We start from the raw sequence: 21562 nt of genomic DNA on the forward strand, positions 1-21562 counted from the left end.
AAAATAGACCACACTCAACTAAATTAGGGAGATTTGTTTGTACCCTAAATGCCAACCAAAAGGAAACAAAATCCCATATGGATAATAACCTCTATGATTTTTCACAAAGAATGCCAAGCATTCAACAAAAAATTACCACAGCATGGCTTGCCAAGCAGTGCCATGTCTGCACCCGGGACCCCGGGCCACCGAAGCAGAACGTGCACACTTAACTGCTGCGCCACTGGGCCGGCCCCAAACTTACTTAAAATATAAACTAGACACTTATATCAAATCTTGTACGAGGCAAGGCCCAAGATAACCAAGCAGTTGCTCTCTTAGAACTCTTTAGGAAAAGCAATTGGTATACTGGGGTTAGTTGGTTCCTTCCAAGTGCTCTAGACAGCTTCAGGAAAGAAAATAATGAGGGCTCATGGCTTTTTTTTTCCCCCCAGCTTTATTGAGATATAATTGACACATAAAATTGTAAGCTTAAGGTGTACAACCTGATGATTGATACACTCCTATATTGCAAAATGATTACAATAGGTTGGTTAACTCCTCCATCACCTCACGTAATTACCTTTTTTGGGTGTGGTGAGAACATTTAAAATCTTTTCTCTTAGCAACTTCAGATATACAACACGGCATTGTTACGTATAATTACCATGTACGTTAGACGCCCAGAACTTAGTCATCTTCTAACTCAAAATTTGTACTCTTTGACTAACATCTCCCCATTTCCCCCACCCCCTGGGAACCACCATTCTACTCTGTTTCTATGAGTTCAGCTTATTTTGATTTCACATGTAAGCGAGATCACACAGTATTTGTTTTTTCTCTGACTTATTTTACTTAGCATAATGCCCTCAAGGTCCATCTATCACGTAACAAATGGCAGGATTTCCTTCTTTCGCATGGCTGAATAATCTTCCACTGTGTATATGTATCACATCTTCTTTATCCATTCATCCATAGACAGATACTTAGATTGCTTCCATATCTTGCCTATCATGAATAATGCTGCTGCAAGGAACATGTGAGCGCAGATGTCTCTAAAAGATCTGGATGTCATCTCCTTCAGATATATGCCCAGAATTGAGATTGCTAGATCACATGGTAGTTCTATTTTTAATTATTGAGAAACTTCTATACTGTTTTCTATAGTGGCTGTACTAACTCACATTCCCACCAACAGTGCACCAGGGTTCCCTTTTCTCCATGTCCTTGCCAATACTTTTTGATAACAGCCATTCTAATAGGTCTGAGGTATTATCTCATTGTGGTTTTGATTTGCTTGTCTCTGATGATTAGTGATGTCAAGCACTTTTTCATGTACCTGTTGGCCATTTGTGTATCTCCTCTGGAAAAATATCTACTCAGGTCCTCTGCCCATTTTTAAATTGGATTATTTGATTTTTTGTATGGAGTTCTATGAGTTTCTCTATACATTTTGGATATGAACTTCTTATCATATAGATGGCTTGCAAATATTTTCTCCCATTCTGTAGGTTGTCTTTTCATTTTGTTGATTGTTTCTTTTGCTGTACAGAACTTTCTAGTTTGATGTAGTCCCACTTACAGATTTTTGCTTTTGTTGCTTGAGCTTTTAGTGTCACATCCAAGAAACCATTGCCAAGACAAATGTCCAGAAGGCTTTTCCCTGTGTTTTCTTCTAGAAATTTTGCAGTTTCCGGTCTTATGTTTAAGCCCTTAATCTATTTCAAGTTAACCTCTAATGGGAGAGTTGAACATATAAATATACATCAATTACAACATGTCAGAATAATAAAAGCATTAATAAAATGCAGACATGGTACCTAGGAGGCAGAAATCAACTCTGATTTTAGTTGGGGAAGGGTTAGCAGGCAAAGTTTCTAAGGGATGGAGATGTCCAAGAGAACGTTTTCAAGTACAGATAGGTGGCTCGGCAGTGAGTGCATTCCAGGCAGAGACAAGGAGGCAGGAGACTGTGAGAATGAGATGACCCTCCAGAGAAGACAAGGCCAAGGAAGGGTCCCTGACAACCTGGAAGGGGGCAGGGCACAGCTAAAGGACCTGGCACCTGGGATCTAAGAGAAAGGAATGTCTCCTCCCTTCTTTCTGCTTGCCAGGAGAGAAATGCGCCCAGAATGCAGGCAGGAGGGTCCCAATGATAAGTATCTCTGGTTTTGTCCTTGGCGTGCCACCCAACCCTGTGAGCATGGAAAAGCACTGAACAGTGGTGTGAGTTGTTTACTTGTTAATGAGTTTGCACACCTTTCTGTACTTAATGAGTCATCCAGGCCATTCGAGGATGATGCTGGAATGCACAAACCCCTCCTTCAATATGGTTGGCCAGTTCAGTTCCTGGGCATGACCGGGCAAGTCCTCCAGAGTAGGCCTGTCATAACAGTGCTTCCTGGTCCCGTCAAGAGGGGGTATAATCCAAGTTATCAGGAATGGACTTGGGCTGAGAATAATGCTGCGGTGAGACACAGCTGCGATCATCAAGTCGTCTGCCCCTTCCTGTGGCTGGCAGAGCATCTGGAGGTCAGGATTGCAATGAATTTTAGTATATTGATGGGGATTTTAAACTACAGCTATTTCTAAAGATGTTGTTTTTAAAAAAATTTTAAACTTGATTTATATAAGCATTTACTTCTTAATGTTAATATCTGAATTATAACCTAATTGACAGAATTAATATTCTTTAGGAGCTAAGACTACCTGACAAAAAATTGTTACACAGACTTTTAAAAACATCCCTGGGCTAAATTAATTTATTATTCTTAAAGGCTTACCAGTCTCTCAGATAATTAATGTATAAGTATGCCATGGCAGTGCAAAGATTTTGTTGGGTCTATGATCTGGTGGTCCTTTGGTCCCCAAAATAAGATTATTTGGCTATTTCCTTAACTTTACTGGACAAAATGAGATTCTTGAAACATCTCATTTAGGCTATTAAAGAAAAAACAATGCCACATTTGTAATCGACCTGACACTTATAAGCATCTAGTTTAAGTGAACTCTACCTGGAGCATACTCCACAAGAGGCACTTCAAATTTCACTAGTGCACAGCCCCTTCTGTTGTCGAGTAAAATGGCTTTCCTTTTTTAGGCACACAACACTCCTAAGGAAATAAAATTAGATAAGGCACCCAGCTGTTAACAGCAGTGCCATCTATTCCATAACTGCTTGCTCAGGGCTCACTCCATGTCAGGCACAGAGACAGGATGGCAGGCAGGGCAGACAGGGCCCTCTTCCACCTCCAGCGGAGGAAATGGATTTTTTAAATTAACAAAACAATTACAAAGTGTGATCATTGCTAGGAAGAGAAAAGCACAGAGATAAGAATAACATCGGGGACGTGGAACTGCCTACTTGAGGGAGTGACGGAAGGACTCAGTGAGGAGGCAACATTTGAGCCAAGACCAGAAGACACTGAGTCAGACCTGCCAGAGCAGGAGGGAATGTATCCCTGGCAGAGGGAAAAGCTTGTGCAAAAATTCACTGTCCTGAAAGGAGCTTGACATGTTTAAGGGACTGAAAGGCCGACACGCCTGAAGCATAATGCATCCAAGATCATATATGCGATGAGTTTGAAGAGGCAGCTAGATCTTAAGAATTTTGAAGGGCTTTTGGCAGGAGAGTGACATGATCGGATGTGTATTTTGAAAAGGTCACTCTGGCTTCCAGGTGGAGCAGAGTTCCGGGAGGAGGAGAGGAAATGCAGAAATCAGCAGAGCCTCCAATCATGGTTTAAGCAAGATGGTGGCTTGGAATACTGGTGATTACAGTAGAGAAGGAGGGAAAGGTGCACATTCAGGGCATATTTTGAAGGTGGAATAAACAGGCATGCTGGTGGGTGGGGTAGATGGGCGTGGTGGTGACTAAAAGAGAGGAATTAAGGATGACTCTCAGATTTCCAGCTGGAGTAATTGGGAAGATGGTAAAATCCTATTCAAAGATGGGGAAGACGGTTGGACAAATAGATTTGGAGAAAGAAGTCTTCACTCCTTTAAGTGTACGTCTCAGTCTCTTAGTCATTGGAATAACTTAGATCTCCATTTAGCATTTCTTTTAAAAGGCAGGTGTGTAGCAGGAAACTGCTGCCTGGCCTGTGGCAGGCCGAGATTTTTTATGTAGGGGAGTTTAGGGGGCAGGGAGCAATACAGCTGCAAGTGGGAGGTGGAGGCTTATCTTGATACTGTATTTGATAAATATACACGCTTTTTACTCAAACTGTGTGTTTGCTTAGGGTGATTTGGTGAGCTAGGGAAGATCACAAGAGGGGGTGCTAAAGACGCCCAAAGCTAGCCCTTGATATTGTCACTTACTAAATATTAAGGAAGAGATAATACTGCAGTACTTAAATATTTTTTAAAAACAACAACAAAAAGGAATTTGATTGCGTTTTCCACGTTATTTCATACACAGGTTATCTTCCCAACAGTGCAGTTAGTTTAGAAAGAAAATAATTAAACATGTAAATGTGTAAGCCAAGAGCCAAATCCACTCTGAACAGCCCAAGGTTGTGAACTTATTTAATTTGCCCTTTCCCTGAGGAGTCATTTCTTGGATCATCGACTTATTATTATTCTGTAAAACAGTGGTAACCCCTGTCATCGTCTGCCTATTGCCAGAGTGTGATCCAGCTGTGGGGCCGGAAGAGTTTATGTTCATTGGATTTTAATGACTCAGTTAATAAAGGTCATTCCTAAAAGTAATAGAAACCTAAGTGTGTGGAAACAGAATGGATAAGACAGACCCAGGGGATATTTCTAGTAGTTCCTTGGTGTTGTCCTTAGATATATGTTTAATTCTTAAAAGCAATTAAGAAGGATCTTTCCTTTTAATCAATTTACTGATGCAATATTCAACTACGCTAGTAAAATATTATTTGAAACTCCTCAATAATAAAAGGTACCACGTAAACACCAGACTTAAAATGTTAGATAATATTGGCATAAGAACATATTGTTAATATAATACTGATAACAGTATAATTGTAATTTTATATAACTGTAATATTTGTTAATATCATATCCAGTGTTCTCCACTATCTTTGAGAGAATGAAGTAACTTGAGTCTCAGGTGAAATCTGGTTGGATATGAGTCTTGAAGTTAAAAGGGAACTTAAAGAACATTTAATCTTGCCCTTTTAAATATTTACTAACAGTGAATGATTTAGTAAATATTTACCCAAAATAGTGTTTACTAGACTGAAAAAACTGCTTAACGTAAATGGTGATTATTTGAATTATCTAAAATTAAATTGATAGCATTTAAGAATATGTGAAAAGCACAGATCAATGGAACAGAATTAAAAGCCCAGAAATGCAACGACACATATACGCACAACTAATCTTCGACAAAGGAGCCAAGAACACACAATGGAGAAAGAAAAGCCTCTTCAATAAATGGTGCTGGGAAAACTGGACAGCCACATGCAAAAGAATGAAAGTAGACCATTATCTTTCCCCACGCACAAAAATAGACTCAAAATGGACCAAAGACTTGACGGTAAGACCGGAAACCATAAAACTTCTGGAAGAAAATATAGGCAGTACACCCTTTGATATCAGCCTTAAAAGGACCTTTACAAATACGATGTCCTCTCTGACAAGGGAAACAAACAAACAAAAATAAACAAGTGGGACTTCATTAGACTAAAGAGCTTCTGGAAGGCAAAGAAAACTAAGATCAAAATGAAAAAACAACCCACCAACTGGGAGAAAATATTTGCAAATCATATATCCGATAAGGGGTTAATCTCCATAATACATAAAGAGCTCACACTACCAAACCACAAGAAAATAAACCACCCAATCAAAAAGTGGGCAGAGGATATGAACAGATATTTTTACAAAGAAGATATACAGATGGCCAATAGGGACATGAAAAGATGCTCAACATCACTAATCATCAGGGCGATGCAAATCAAAACTACACTTAGATATCATCTTACACCCATTAGAATGGCTATAATCACCAAGACAAGAAATAATAAATCTTGGAGAGGTTGTGGAAAAAAGGGAACTCTCATCCACTGCTGCGGGGAATGCAACTGGTGCAGCTACTATGGAAAACAGTATGGAAATTTCTCAAAAAACTAAAAATAGAAACACCATATGACCCAGCTATCCCGCTACTGGGTATTTATCCAAAGAACTTGAAATCAAGAATACAAAGAGACTTATGCACCCCTATGTTCATTGCAGCATTATTCACAATAGCCAAGATGTGGAAGCAACCCAAGTGCCCAACAACTAATGATTGGATAAAGAAGATGTGGTGTATATATAAAATGGAATACTACTCAGCCATCAAAAAAGACATAATCGTCCCATTTGCAACCACATGGATGGACCTTGAGGGCATCATGTTAAGCGAAATAAGCCAGAGAGAAAAAGACACACACCATATGATTTCACTCATCTGTGGAAGATAAACTTACAGACAAAGAGAACAATTTAGTGGTTACCAGGGGGAATGGGGGGGGAGGGAGGGCACAAGGGGTGCAGGGGTACATTTATATGATGTTTGACAAATATTAATGTACAACTGAAATTTCACAGTTATAAACTATTTAGACCACAATAAAAAATTAAATAAAAAAAAAAGAATATGTGAAAAGGAATAAATTTAGTCATTCCCTAGATACAGATTAAATATTTTCCACCTCAAAAATCCAATGAGATGAGGGGCTGGCCCCGTGGCCGAGTGGTTAAGTTCGCGCGCTCCGCTGCAGGCGGCCCAGTGTTTCGTTGGTTTGAATCCTGGGCGCGGACATAGCACTGCTCATCAGACCACGCTGAGGCAGCGTCTCACATGCCACAACTAGAAGAACCCACAACGAATAATACACAACTATGTACCGGGGGGCTTTGGGGAGAAAAAGGAAAAAAATAAAATCTTAAAAAAAAAAAAATCCAATGAGATGAGATACAAATGTATAATTCATACATGTAATAAATTTCTTACATAGTTTTATAAAGCCTTCATGATCTGCTTCCTGTTGACTTTTCCATCCTTGTCTCTTTTTTTCTACCCTTTTCCATCCCTCAGTCTTCTTAGCTACTTTTTTACTAATCTTCCTACTCTGAGCCTCAAAACTACACTGCTCTCTCAGGTCTCAAGGCCTCTGTACAGGGGATTCCCTCTGCCTGGTCCCTTTCCCTCACTCTTTGCTGGGTCCTTCTTCAGGCTAGTATTACTCCCTGCAAGAAGCCATCTGTCCATCTCCTTTACCCCAATCTCAGAGCCCAGGGAGACTTCGGATGTTCTTGGGCAAGTCTCTGCTCACTTTTTCTGGGACAACAAAACTAACACTGTCCTATCCATTGGTCAATCCTCAACCTCTAGAACAGTACCTGAAACATAACAGATACTATGAATAAGTGAGTAGATAAAGACGGTGAGCACTGAAGAATTTGATATAGTTTACACTTTTAAACAATAACATAAATACGAAGAAATAAAGTTGCTGTTTTTAAAAGATGTATTTTACTTGAATTCATATATTCTCTAAAAAGAGAATATACATAGCCTGGCAGCAGTTTGATAAGAGACAAAAATTTTAGTATTAAAAAAAATTTAGTATTGCTATATGTTAAATTTCTGTCCATAGGTTAGATAAAATAGAATCCAGACGGTTACAAATGCAAATGGCACGATACTGTAAAATCAACTCAAGCACTACAACGCTCAACTTGGAAGCTTTGTCCTCAGCAAATCAGTTAAAAGAAAGGAAAAAGTCTCTAAAACCGTCTTCTTAGAAACTAACGACCTTTAAAAATGCCAGCATTCCCCCAGAGAATGGATATGATCTGAGTACTTCCATTTCTGAAATTGTGCAAGAAAAAACGCCTTGGTTTTGAGAGCGAAAATGCCTCCTTCTACACAGGTTTAAGGTCTTTCAAGTCTCTATGGAAAACACTATTCTTCTTTAAGAACAAAAGGAGCAATAAAACACTAGCTTGGGAAAGAAGGACCAAGTGCTGCGTTCCTAGAGAGATTTAGGGGGGAAAAAAAACCGTTAAAGCTCTTATTAGATCTGATAACTCTAGACTGCACACCTTTTGCCAAACAATGTGGGAAACAGAAAAAGAAACTGAATTTTTTTTTTGCGTCTTACCTTGTAGAACATCTAGCAATGAACCAAAAACTCTTGAACAAAGCTCAACTTTTTTCTCCTTCAAATCTCAGACTATCGGGGAGACGACGGGGTCTCCAATAAACATAAGACCCAGCCTCGTTGCATATTCAATTGCTGATATTTTACAAGCACATTGGCTGTTTATAATTAATGAACCAAAGGACCAAACTAAAATAATAACAATGACAGTAATAGTAACAAATGGATTGGCTTGGGGGTAATTTCGGGAAGGAACGCTGGGGGCGTTGCTTCCTCTTGTCCACGCCACCGAGCTCTCCTGTCCCTCTGGCTCGCAGCGGACACCCCCGGCGCTCGTAACCCAACCGGACACACTCGGCAGGATTCAGCCCCCTTCTCTTCTCTCCAAGAGAGATTGCGCGAGGGGGAGACCCGTATTTCCATGTTAAAAACCTTAAAAGCCTGCGGAGCCGCGCGCGGGACGCCAACATTCGTTCCCGGAAGGCCTCGGCCCGCCCCGGCCCCCTTACTCTGGGGCTCCATGGTCAGATGCTCCTGGGCCCCCACGGGCCGAGCCCCGGCGCCGCCGCCGCTGCCCTTCCTAACGCCTCTCCTCCGGGGCAGGCGTCGCTCGGGTTGCCCTGACAACCCGGAGGGCGGGGGAGGCGGGGCAAGAAGGACGGCGGGAGGGAGGGACCAAAAGTCGCGAGGAAACGCGGGCGACCACGAGGGCCCGCGCGTCGCTGTGGGGACCCAGTGAGGGTAGCGTCCCCGTCGCCGGCTGTAGATTGGGCCCTTGAGGCCTGGTCGGACGGTCGCGCCCTCCCTGGAGGCCCTTGCGCCCCCGCCGGGGCCTGTGCCTACGCCTTCGGGGCGGGGCCTGCGGGCGTTCCGTCGCCGTCGCGAGGCGTCCGTCGGTCCGTCGGTCCGTGCGTCCGGCGAGCTCGGCCTGCCCGGCGGGGAAGGGTGGCCGGGCCTGTGCCTCCCTCCCTGGACTCGGGAGCCGCCGCTGCAGGTAAAGCCGGGCCGGCGGCACGAGGGGCGGGGGAGGGGGGGCCCGGGCGCACCTGTTGCGGCCGCCGGGGGGCCCCTGCCCGCCCGTTGGCCCCGGACGACCCCGCCCCGCCTGGCGAAGGCGGCCTCCCCGAGCTCGCGTGCCGGCGGGCGGAGCGACCTGTGCGCACCAGCCCTCCGAGCGGGGGTCCCTCGGCAGCCGGGGCGGCGGCCCAGGCCGGGGAGGGTGGTCCCTTGTGCCACGTTCACGGGAAGCAGTAAGCGAGTGAAGCCTCGTCTGTCGTCAGCCCTGAGCCGGACGTGCTCTTGGACCTTGAAACCCGGGAGAATGCCTTTGCCCTGCGTTGCTCTCCCGTCCCAAGTATCACTTTTCTGGCAGGGGACCCGGGTCGGATCTTTGCGGTTGGGTTAGGTGTTTGTCTGTTTTTGTTCGTTTCCATCCGCCGGGTTTTCGGTTGAGTTATGGAATCAGCCCACAACGTTTTTACCAAAACTTTGTACCAAAGGGCTGTTAAACAAATGTAACATTATCCCACACCTTAGTCTTTCACAATATTGGTTTTACAGACACTGATACAGGTTGTGCTTTAAGGAAGCTTTGAGAATCACAAAGGAGTTTTATGATGGTAGGTTGTAAAAATTCAAACAGCCAGGAGAGTGTCATAGGTTAAGAAAAACGAACTGTGAGAAGGAGAAAAAAAATGGAGAAGGAGAGAGAAGGAAAAGAATGAGAATGAACGTGCAGGTGGGAGGAAAACGGCGTGATTAATTTCTGTACTCACGTCTGAAGATTATGGCTCCCATCAGTTCCTCCCGCTGCTCTCGACAGTACTTGAGGGAAATGAAAAGAAGAGCCCTTTTCGGGTCATGTAAGTGATTACTCATTCTTTGCCACCAGAGAGATTTCCACTCCATAGATGACAAAGACACCAAGGAGAATTACTTTCTCCTTAGAAAGAGAATCATTCAGAGGTTAATTGAACCTGAGGAGCATATATTCTATGATGGAAACAGACATTTATTACATTCCACCAAATTAAGCTTTCCTGTCTCAGACTATATAGAGACTTTTTCAGATTAATTGTCGAAGCAAGAAGGGCATTTGTGTGTGTATATTGACAAGCAGTGTGATATATACAGAAACCATAATTCATAAGCTAAAATATTAAAGTAATAAATTCAGGTTGGAAAGTAAAGGCTTCTTGGTACCTTAAGTACCTGTTCCTGAAACGTAAAGCAGGGGATGCATTTTTAGACAGAAAGCATCTAAAATAACGCTACTTGTGTACAACGTTTTCAGACTCTGGTTTTCATATCAGCAAAATCATGAATTAGTCTTTTCATACAAGAAACAAACATAGCGGTGCTCATTGGTAATATCATAACCAAAAGTGATGAGATAGTGATAAAAGCCTGGCATTTATTAACATACAAAAAAAGGTAGAGGATTAGGCATTTGTATTTAAAAAGAAGCAGCAAAAGAAAGAAGCATCATTGCAGATCTGTATGCTAGTATAATAAGGACTCAAGAATTTGGTAGTTGTACACAGAGTTTAAGGTTGAAAAAATGGAGCTATGTATTGGTGAAATACTTTATAGTAGTATAGAAGAACGATTTTATCAGCTATGAAGTTGACATTGAGGAAGCCTTGCACTGACATATTTTAGGTAATAGGTGACTTTGGCAACTATGAAAAGCAATATTTGATTTTAAGGGGTGGTGTACTTACAGAAGAAATGACTGTGTGGGGTGGAACTAGGGAGAGGAAGAAGCACTGAAGTCCAAGGCAGGGATAATATTCAGTTTCTCTTTCTCCCTGCAGCACCTAGTACAACGTACTTGTTAAGTGTCTACTGAATGGATAGAAAAATTACTTAGGATAAAGGCGTATGCTTTATTATTGGAGGAAGTATCCTGAGGTCAGGAAGTTGCTAATGGGATAGGGGTTGAGATGGATGGTAAAGGTATTGGTTGTCTCTTTGGGGTTTTCTACCACTGTATTTTCTTTTTCTTTTCACTCATGTGTTAGGATGTTTTTGGTGGTCAAGTGAAAAAGTCCTGATTTTTAAAAAAGTTTCCAAGCTCATGGCTGGCTAGAATAGTTACATTATTGCTTAGTTTGCTGATGCTGTGCGAAATGTGGGAAACTCAAGGCTATCAGCAGGAAGTAGCAAGGTAGCAGTGAAGAGATAGCTGTAGCTTTTCTTTTTGTTTTGTAAGTCTCTTGGCCACATCAGAATTCAAAGTAAAAATAACTCCAGTAGGAAGTTAACATTATTTAATAGAAGTAAGATGATTGGGGAAAAAAAGCAAATGAGTATATTATTTCTGTTTCCTAGTCTTATTATCGTAAGTGGGAAGAAGTTTTCATTTTTGTTTTTGGATTTTTGTTTGCTTTTTGTTTTACCAGAGTGAGAATACTTTTTCCTCTCTCTCTGTTACTTTCTGAAACTCGTAAGTTCAGTCAAAGGTAGAAGACAAATTTCCATTTTTGCTGTTTCCTCTTTGTCCTCCAGATCTGACCTGGTCTGTACTCAGATTGTTGGACTCAAGGAATGTCCCCATCTCTCAGCCCTTTTGCTCGTTCACAGTATAATCGGACTGCGGGACCATGGTCCCCCTCCCCTCCTTTCTGGAAAGTCTTCCAGAATTAGGCTAATGCCCACTAAATGCCCTTCCCTCTGCTGCTGGGGGCACTACACAATTTGGCACTTAGCCCTATACTTTCTTCTAGAGTTCTCTCTCATTTTATGTATATGAGTCTTGTGTCTCTGATTAAATTAAACATTTTAGGAGCTGAGTCCCTGACTTAGGCTTCTTCTTTATTTCTTTTAGCTCATAGTGAGTTTTCAGAGTATACCTGATAATTTCAGTAGGATCATAATAGAAAGAGGCCAAGCCTTTAGTCAGGGATGATTGCGTTATTTCTAGCTATGCCACCTGGGGAAGTCATGACCGATTATTTCCTCATTGATAAGTGGGGATAATAAAACCTGCAATGGTTGTCTAATAGTCAAGTTGTGAGACTCCAAATAAATGTGCTTATCATGTGAATGAAAATATCTTGTATATTGTAAAGAATTTCTTAGCTGTAAAGGGTTGTTATTGATTCAGGCATACAGCAGACATTTATTGAGCATCGGCAGTGTATTAGGTACTTCCTGGCTTCTGGGTTGCTATTCGTAAAGCGAATAGGAAATGACTGGATGGACTGTGTGTGAGGGCAGGAGGGCTTCCTAGGCAGAGGAACAGCTTGGGCAAAGGCACAGAGGCAAGAGAGGACAGCTCTTAGTAGTAGTTCATTGTGGCTGGAGCAGAGAAAACTTAGCAGAAGAGAGTGGAAGGAAGTGAGGTTGGAGAGGCACATACAGGCTAAGTCAGAAAGAACCTAAGGAGTGAAGTTTTTATCTTGAAGGTAATGAGAAGGATTTGGGTCATGATCAGTTTTGCATTTGAAAGGCATCACTGGCAGCATGTGAATGACGATGGATGGAGAGCCAACGTTAGATACGGAAAAAACAAAATTGGAGATTTTGCAGTAATTCCATGAAGAAATGGTGAGATAACGAAGCAGTGGTGGTGGGAATAGGGAGGAGGGGCCACTGAGAGGTAGTGTTGGTGGGCCTTGGTGTTGTAGCGGGCTGAGGAAGACAGAGTAGCCAGGGAGGACGCCCAGCTCATAGGGGGATTGCTCTGCGAGTTGTTGAAATCTGGAACGCAAAAGAAGGAAAGAAGTCTTTCTTTTTCCTTTTCTTTTTGAGGAATGGGCTAGATGATTTTCTGTTTTGAACATAAACGTTTGAAATGCCTCTCCTCTAAGTTGGGATGTCATGTAAGCTGTAGTTGGACGTGTAGGTCTGGAACTAAAGAAAGAAGTCTGACATGAAGATAGACGTTTGGATTAAGCATTCGGCAATTGAAGTTAAAATGTGAATGATTTTCTGCAGGGAGATTATGTGGAATGAGAAGAGGGTCAAGGATAAAGCCCTGGGGTACTTAGATATTTTACATTAGAAGGAGGATGTGGTGGAAGAACCCAAGGAAACTAAAGAGGAGTGGCCAGAAAAGTAAGCTGAAAGTCTGAAAAGCTGATTATAACAGAGTCCCTACTCTCGAGGGTTCGTGTATTGGCATTCCCTGAAATAATTACATTTTCCTCAACCTGCCATAAAACGCACAACATAGTTTATCAATCTATTATTGTTTTATTAAAGTTAATCAAAAAATGACTACCTATTACTTTGGTACCAAAAAAGAAAATTTCCTGATATTTGTGGTTTTTCACAGTCTCTGTTTGGAACAACAATTCGAGTAAAATGTGACCTCGGGAGTTATGACGATGCCTCAAGCAAATACCATCTTTGAAAAAAGATGGGTAAAAAGTTCATTTTGTGTATGTCGAAGGTCAGATGAATACGTTAACTCCCTTGGGGAGACTGGCAGGCGCCTGTTCCTTAGATTTCAGCTTTTATTGGTTCTCATCCATTTGCTCAGACGTCTACCTTGACTGCCTAAATAAGCCAAATTAATATTTTAGCAAACTTGATTAACTCTTTTACTCAGTGTTAGTTTTTAGAATACTTTACAGTAAAAGAAAATCGTCAAAATAATACTGAAAAGCACTGAATGGCCCATTTGAAATTCTAGCAAAATTTACAAAATTTCCCATGACTTACAAACATCTCTGTGGGGATTGATATGTTATTATGATACATAAGCATTGATTGAGCTTGGGAAGTCTTTCTGTGTATAAGTCTAAAAAGTTTTAAAGTACCAGTAGAATGTAGGATTCTTAAAAAAAATTCATTTTGCAGGATTGGTTATTCAAGCCAGTATTTGAGTTAAAAGTGGATCATGTGGTATGAACTAATATTGAGTTAAAAGTGAATCATTTTTTTGAGTGTTTTTAAAAAGGCGATTAACTTGGTTTGCTACTTAAGATCAAAATAAAGTTAACTTGTTAGAAGTTTAGAAATAAGGTTATTAAAATAAATTCTGAATTTTTACCTTACCTTGTTCAAGGAAAGTTTTAAGTAGGTAGTGGAAACCAAATAGGATATACTTTTGGGAGCTCTGAGCCAGTTAAAATAAAGGCAGACAAAGGGGTCACCTTCTAAAGTCCCAGTACTGATAAGTCTGTTGTTTGAATTAAAGTATAACATGCTTAGGAGATAAAGTTTACATGTTAAATATTTGACTCTAACTCCACGTGGGTGATTAGAACCATGTTTTCTCAATTTTTCAATGCTTTTCTTTCCATAAAAGAACTACACATTTTCTGTTTTATGTATATCTTCCAGACCACCCTGCCTGACATCGCTCATAGTGTCAAGTATTTCTTCAACCCACAGTGTTGCAGCGTGAGCCCATGTTCTTAATATAGTCAGGAAGTGGTGTGGTTACACCTACACTGTACACTTGACGGGGATTAAGCCAAGATCACCTGCTCTACCACACACAAGCTGCTAGAAGCCAGATAAATTAACTAAATCTCCAAAGGCTTAAATGTCCTCATTTGAAAAATGGAAATAATAAAGTAAACCCTCATGGGATTCTTAAGAGTTTAAATGAAATAGTCCATATAAAGTGCTTAAGTACCTATAGCATCTGCTACCCAGTAAGCACTCTTTAAAGGGTAATTGGTAGAATCATCATCATTTTCATTATTGTTACCATTATCATTAGTCCAACTTTAGGGATAGTATAGAATCATGCTTCTCAAAGTGTGTCTGCAGCCAGTGCCTGTCCACACATGTCACTGGGTTGCAGTCCGATAAGGAGCTTGTGCCAGCTTGTACCTAGCCTGTGGCACTAATCATACTGTTTAGGTCGGCTAAATTTTTTAATAGCACACTTTCTTCATAAAGGAAATGATGAGTTGATTTACGTTCTAGTGCAAGCTCCTTATCTTGCCGTGAACAAGCACTCTGAATCAAAGTGGCATGGAATATTGGACCAATGATCCCGTTCTCCAAAAAATAATAGCCCTTTACCCTGAAGACAGTTATTATTGACTCCTAATGCCTCATTAACCTTCCCTCTTCTAAACATAATCATGGGTTATAGGTATATTGTTTATTTCAGCAAACACTTATTGATCACATAGTCTGTGCAAAGCCTTATATCTTATTTTGTAGGAGTTTCAAAGATGCCTCAGAAATGGATCTTGACTTTAGGAAATCTACCATAAGCCTAGAGTGAGAGGACAATAAGTGAAAGTCTGGATAAGTGTGTTGTACATGCAGTGAGTATTTGCAGTAGTATTATAGCTTGGTTCCAAAGGTTCCATGTAGATGGATGGATGTCTCCTTTTACTAAGCTGTGCTCATAAAAGGACAGACCTAGTACCTTTTATTTTTTCATTGTTTATACTATCATAATAGAGGTCAGAGCTCAGTTTATCAAGGTAGTATTTCTTCTAGGAGATTCAGAAATCTGCAACACTAGGGAGTATCCGAGTTTTTAAATATAAATGACAAAAGTACAACTTTTTAAGATTAGTAGAAGTTTCGTCCTTAGGTTTTATTGTTTTACTTACTGATTCTCTATTTGGTCTTGTATGCAAATATTTGAATAATAAATGATTTTCTGCTCTACAGAATATAAAGAGACATTAAATAGATATTAAAATATTTGTGCGGTGGGTCCTGTGGCTGAGTGGTTAAGTTCACATGCTCCACTTCAGGGGGCCTGGTGTTTGCTGGTTCGGATCCTGGGTACAGACCTACACACCGCTCATCAAGCCATGCTGTGGTGGCATCCCACATAGAAGAACTAGAATGACTCACAACTAGGATATACAGCTGTGTACTGGGGCTTTTGGAGGGTGGGGAGAGGAAGATTGGCAACAGATGTTGTCAGGACCAATCTTCCTCACCAAAAAAAACCCGATATTTGTAAAGCTTTGATTAAAAATGGCACTGATTCTTCAAGAAAAAAGCATTGGTCACATAATGTTGAAACAAATTTCGGAGTTATATAAAATAATTTTTTTAAAGGCAAGATATGTATATGTATGTGTGTGTATATTTTTCCTCACAGAACCCTTTTCCTAAACAGTAAAGATGGAAAGGCATTGACTGTGAATTAGATCATAGAACAGACCTATTTTTAGAGATCTATGGGAAAGTAGTATAAAATGCTCATCAAGAAATGTTAGTTTTTAATATTCTTATAATTTTCTTACATGAAAATGATTTATTGGTTTCTCTTACTGCCCTGTTAAGCCTGCTTGTCACCCCACTATTTGTTCCATTCTGCCATTTGCATTAAACTGTCACCAGCTCTCCTAAAACTTGATCTCACTAATGACTTTAAGAAAATTGAAGGTAGATGTTGGAAAGATTATAGATAATATTAAGAAAATAAAGTAACATACCAAATTTAAGAGGCGAATTGTAAAGAAAAGCAGGAAGAGAGTAAAAAATAAAAAAATTTATTAAGAAATGACTGGGTGAGTTAGACCCATGGCACTTAATAAAACACAATCTCTTTACCATCACATATGAAGTCTTTTATGATCTGGCCCTTGTCTCATCTATGAACTTATCTGTATCAGAGTCTTTTTCTCTCTCCTGTTATGTACCAGCCACATTTTCCTTTTTGTAGGTACTTCACTGTAAGACTAAGGGTCTTTGTTTGACACCCCATCCTCAGCCTCAGCTGGACTATAAACCCCATGAGGACAGAAACCAGAGCTTGGTCATCAGCGTGTTCACAGTGCAGACACTTAGTAGGCAATCAAGTATTGGTTGAATAAGAAAATAGAAGATGTCACTGTGTAGGTGTTGAGATTGAGAAAACTTAAGGCTAGAGAAAACCTGTTAGGTTATGAATGACACCTATGAGAGAAAACAATCAGATGTTAGTCTTAGCATAACATCGCTAAAGAACAGAAAATGATTCATTGGTTGTTTACTCAGCCTCTAATTGCTGTTTGAGCACCTACTATATCTGGGTTCAGACTGAGAAAATTACCAGAGGATTTAACAGTCTAGGTAGAGAGACTAAAAATATAGGGAAAAGATAGTCAGTGGTACGGATAGTTTAGTAGTTCTCTAATATACAAGGTGTTTCCTCTGTTTTGGTTATTTATAGGCAGCCCCAAAGACCATGATCTAGAGCAAGCACGATGCACGCCATTGTCCAAATCTCCATGCAGCTCTGTTATTTTATACACGATAGCTCTTCTTGAAGGGATCAAGAAAAAAACAACTTTAATAAATGTCAAAAAAGGAGTTAATTTGTGGTTTGAATATGTGATTCAAGGGAAAACCAAGAGCCTGTACAAATATTTCAATTTGTGAATTTGAGGATTCGCTAAATTTCAGGCCATATCATTGAATAATAGCACAGTCTGTCAAATATCATCAATGAAAAGGGAGAAGAAAGTCACAGAAATCCAGAAACACGGTGAATTCTTGACAGAAGCATTTAAACTTTATCCAATCGTCGTAGCGAGCTACCTTGAACTTTGAGAAGAGTGAAATAGTGAAAACGCAAATATGTGTGAGATGGATTGCCGTGGGGAGACTAAGGAGGACAAGTAGATTGTCATTTGTCATGGCATCTTGGCATGAGGGACTAGGGAAATGGAAGGAGCAGAGTCCTAAGGGGTTTTAAAGGACTTGGTCACTAAGAATATAGGACAACTCAGAAAGCTGAACATAAGTATCCCTGAAGTGCTAACATCGTTCATTCACTCAACAGATATTAATTGAATGCTTACTATGTGCCAGGCTCTGTTGTAGACGAGTGAGCGAAACAGACACAAATCCCCACTGATGGTGCCCACATTCTGGTTGGGGCCACCAACTGTGAACAAAATAATGAGGTAAAATGTACATTACATTGTGGTGAGTGTTAAGGAGAAAAAACGAGAAAAAGAGCCTAGGAAGTCTGTTTTGGGCATGGGGGTGTGGTTGAAAGTTTAGACGCGGTGGCCAGGTGGCGGGGAAGCCCTCACCGAGTTAACGTTTGATAAAGAGCTCTAACGAAGTAAGGGAGCTAGCTGTGTGGATATCCGAAGTAAGGACTCTTCAGACAGAGCGAGCACAAAGTCCCTGTGGCAGGCACGTGCTGTGGTGTGAGTGTGGTAGAGAAGAGTGAGCAAGAGAGGCGGCTGTTGGAAATGAGGGCAGACCACCAATGGTTCCAGATCCCGGAGGGCTTGTGGACCTTGTGAAGTATTTAGACTGTTCCTCGGAGTGAGGTGAGGTGGGAAGCCATTGGAGACTTGAGTAGAGGACATATGAGCTGACTTGAACAGGAGCACTCTGACTCCTGGGTTGAGAATTGACTGAAAGTTGCTCAGAGTGGGAACAAGACGACCAGTCAGGAGGCTATTGCCGTAATCCAGGTGAGAGGATGATGGCTCAGACCACATGTTCACAGTGGAGGTTATGGCGTTATTGATATATTTCAAAGGTAGAACTGACATGTATTGGCTTTCTATTGTTCCTGTAACAGATTACCACAAACGTAGTGTAATTTATTATTATGCTACGGTCCCGTAGGTTGGAAGTCCATCATGGGTCTCCGTGGGCGAAAACCAAGGTGTTGGTAGAGCTGTGTTCCTTTCTGGAGACGCTAGGAGAGACTCTCTTTCCCGGCCTTTTCCAGCTTCTAGAGGTCACCCCCATCACTCCTTAGCTTATGGCCCCTTCCCTCCATCTTCAGAGCCAACAGCGTTAGTATTCTCTGACCACTCCTTCGTAAGCATATCTCCCTTTGACCATAGCTGGGAAAGGTTCTCTGATTTTAAGACTCTTAGGGTTAGATTGGACCATGTGGATAGTCCCCCATCCCAGGGTCCTTAATTTAGTCAAATCTTCTGCCATGCATAGTACATAGTTACAGATTCCAGGCATTACGATACGCACATCTTTGGAGGCCGTTTATTCTGCTAGGCAGAATCTGTTGGATCAGATGTGGGATTTGAGATAAAGAAAAATAAAGAATAACATCAAATTTTTTGGTCTGAGCAATCAAAAAGAAGGAATTAACTGAGATGGGAAGACCAGGTTTGAGGCTTTGGGGTGGATTTGGGGAGCTCAGTTTTGGACATGTAAAGTTTGAAATGCCTATTAAATATCCAAATGGGAGATGACGAGGAGGTGGTTGAATACTTGATTGAAGTTTAGGGGAGAGGCTTGGCAGGATGTGTGAATGGGAGTCCTCCCCATATGGATGTCAGTAAAGCTGTGAAACTAGATCAGATCATACAGGCCTGTTAGAGAGACCAGGGAAGAGGTCCAGAGACAATGTTAGGAAATCTCCAGATCTCTGCAAAGTGCTCCAATTGTACATTTGAGAATTTGCCAGGTGTGAAGAATGCATTTATATTAAACACAGGAAAATACACAAGAGGAGCATCGAACAGTGAAACAGAAAAGTTGCTCAGGACAAGTTTCACCGTCGTGTTTCACTTGATCGCTTGCAGACTTTATCCTTCTTTTATTGTGAACTATTTTTCTAGCATTACTGGTCCAGAGCCAAGCACATATAAATGACTCAGACACAGCTCATCTTACGGCAACTTCTGATTCTGTCTTGTTGAGCTCGTATCATATTATATTAGAGGTGTTTTTTTTCATAAATGCTCATTTAAGAGTTGTAATAGATGCACTTCAAAGGGCAGTCCTTGACAGCTTATGCAATCTACAATATCCATGTAGGATAGCTTTACAAAGGAGCAAATGCCAATCTTTCAGACTTAAAATTCTTGTAATGGAATATAATTTATCCTGATAACAGGACAATTTTTATTAAATTTTATATTGAATGACATGTAACCCACCACATTATTTGTTTTCCCTTGTTTAGGTTGATACTATTAAATTTGCCAAAGGCCAAGACACGAATCTCTTGTAAATATTTAATTACATCTAGGAGAAAACACTGACATAGCTCATGCCCGTTGTAGGGTAAATGAGGAGAGGTGTGTATGTATTATGGGAGTCAGTGGCTCAAAACTCAGAGTTGGGTCTCAGCCCGTCCTCCCTCCAGATCTGGAACTCAAACTATATAGCAGCAAAAAGTCCCTCTGAGTAGTCAAAACAGGTGTCGCAAACTTCATAGCTTTGTCCCTCAGACTCACTGGATTCAATATAGAGCCCTTCGTGGACTCAACCTTTGCAAGAATTTCTGTCAAACAAGCCCAACTGGTTCCTACTGCGCCAGGTAGCAGAGCAGGTTAGAAGGCGGAGAAGGGCCTCACGGGGTAAGCATGCAGACTGCAGTGTGATGTGGGTACTGAATCCCTGGAGAAAAGCAGGGCTCCGGGGTGGCAGTCTGGCCTTTGACCCCTGGACACTTCAAGGAAATCTGAGGACATCATTCTGTTATAAGAGCTGATGTAACGGTGACCCTGAGGCAGGAAGAAAAAGTTAAATTGTGAGTACACTCTCTTTTATTAGGCGAAGTTTGGTTATCTGTTGTGGCAAGACAAATCACCCTGGAACTTAGGAGATTACACCAAGGTGACCATGAATTCCTTCTCTGGATTCTTTACATTGACTGGGCTCCTATAGGTGCTACTTCTGTTGGGTGTCACGTTAGCTGGGCCTCTGGTCATCTGGTGGCTTGACTGGGCTGAAGCATCTTTCAGGGCTCAGCCACATGGTTGGTGGTCTGTACTTTCTCTCAATGGTAGCTGAGCTTTGGTCTCTTTCCAGTGTCCTCTTTATGTAGCTTGGGTGTCCCAGAAGGACAGCTAACCAGTTCCAAGAGGGAGTGTTTCAAGCATGAGAATGCCTTGACAGTGGTTCAGCATCGCTTCACTGCATGCTTTTGGTCCTGGTGAGTCACAGGGCCAGCTCAGACTCAAGGGAGAAAAAATAGACTCTCCCTCTCCAGGGGGTGGTGGCAAGGATCTGTGGCCATCTTTAATCCACTGTAACAGAGAAGTGGGTCTTGCATCTGTACACACTGTGTGTGTGAAGAAGAGCCCAGGTGAGCCTTAGATCTCTAGAAAGACAGCTATTCAGAAAACCTGACTGTTCCTGAGGGTTCAAAGTGGTCAATACTTCTTAAGTAAGATTTTACTTTACTTATAAGATTATTACACTTTTAGGGAGTGTTATAAAATTAAGAGAAACATCTCAAGAGCATATATTTGGTAAAAAATAATAGCTGTGCTTTTTTTTTAAGGTAAAATAGTTCAAAAAATAGTACCTAAGCCAATTGTTGGTTGTAATAACAGCAATTTAACGTACATGTAGGATGAGAACCCGTGGAAGGGATTCTCGCCAAAACAAAAGAAAAACTGAATATAAAATACATGTTAACTTATCTTTTGGGGAGTAGAATTTTCTGATTCTTGGATCCTTCTCAAAGTTGGCTTGTCCTGCGATCTCAAGCTGTTGTGTTTCTTGGAGCAGTTCTGTGGATCGAGTCTAACCTGTGCAGTGAAGAGTTGTGAAGTTAATCCCTGGTACACTTGTGTTATCACACCATTATAATTCCATTT

At 41.2% G+C, this 21562-nt stretch overlaps 2 protein-coding genes across 10 annotated transcripts in view; one reads left to right on the forward strand and one right to left on the reverse strand.

The window, feature by feature from the left end:
* FANK1 (fibronectin type III and ankyrin repeat domains 1) overlaps positions 1-8791 on the reverse strand; it is a 114988-nt gene extending 106197 nt beyond the window's left edge. Inside the window, exon 1 of one of the 3 annotated variants that reach the window (XM_044748848.2) lies at positions 8609-8791. In XM_044748848.2, the coding sequence (XP_044604783.2) occupies positions 8609-8621 (13 nt within the window). In that variant the 5' untranslated portion in view covers positions 8622-8791. The remainder of the gene's footprint in view (positions 1-8608) is intronic. The other 2 variants (XM_070481148.1, XM_044748852.2) reach the window with 2 other exon arrangements.
* The window catches only part of DHX32 (DEAH-box helicase 32 (putative)), a 58317-nt gene continuing 39108 nt past the window's right edge, over positions 2354-21562 (forward strand). For 3 of the 7 annotated variants that reach the window (XM_044748828.2, XM_070481106.1, XM_070481115.1), the window contains exon 1: positions 8954-9093. The gene's annotated coding sequence lies outside the window, so the exon portion shown is untranslated. Of the gene's footprint in view, positions 2512-8953; positions 9094-20306; positions 20488-20957; positions 21046-21562 lie in introns of those variants that run through there. The other 4 variants (XM_014832042.3, XM_070481126.1, XM_014832043.3 and 1 more) reach the window with 4 other exon arrangements.

The sequence above is a fragment of the Equus asinus genome, chromosome 2 (genome assembly GCF_041296235.1).
Source record: "Equus asinus isolate D_3611 breed Donkey chromosome 2, EquAss-T2T_v2, whole genome shotgun sequence".
In the NCBI taxonomy this organism is placed as follows: domain Eukaryota; kingdom Metazoa; phylum Chordata; class Mammalia; order Perissodactyla; family Equidae; genus Equus; species Equus asinus.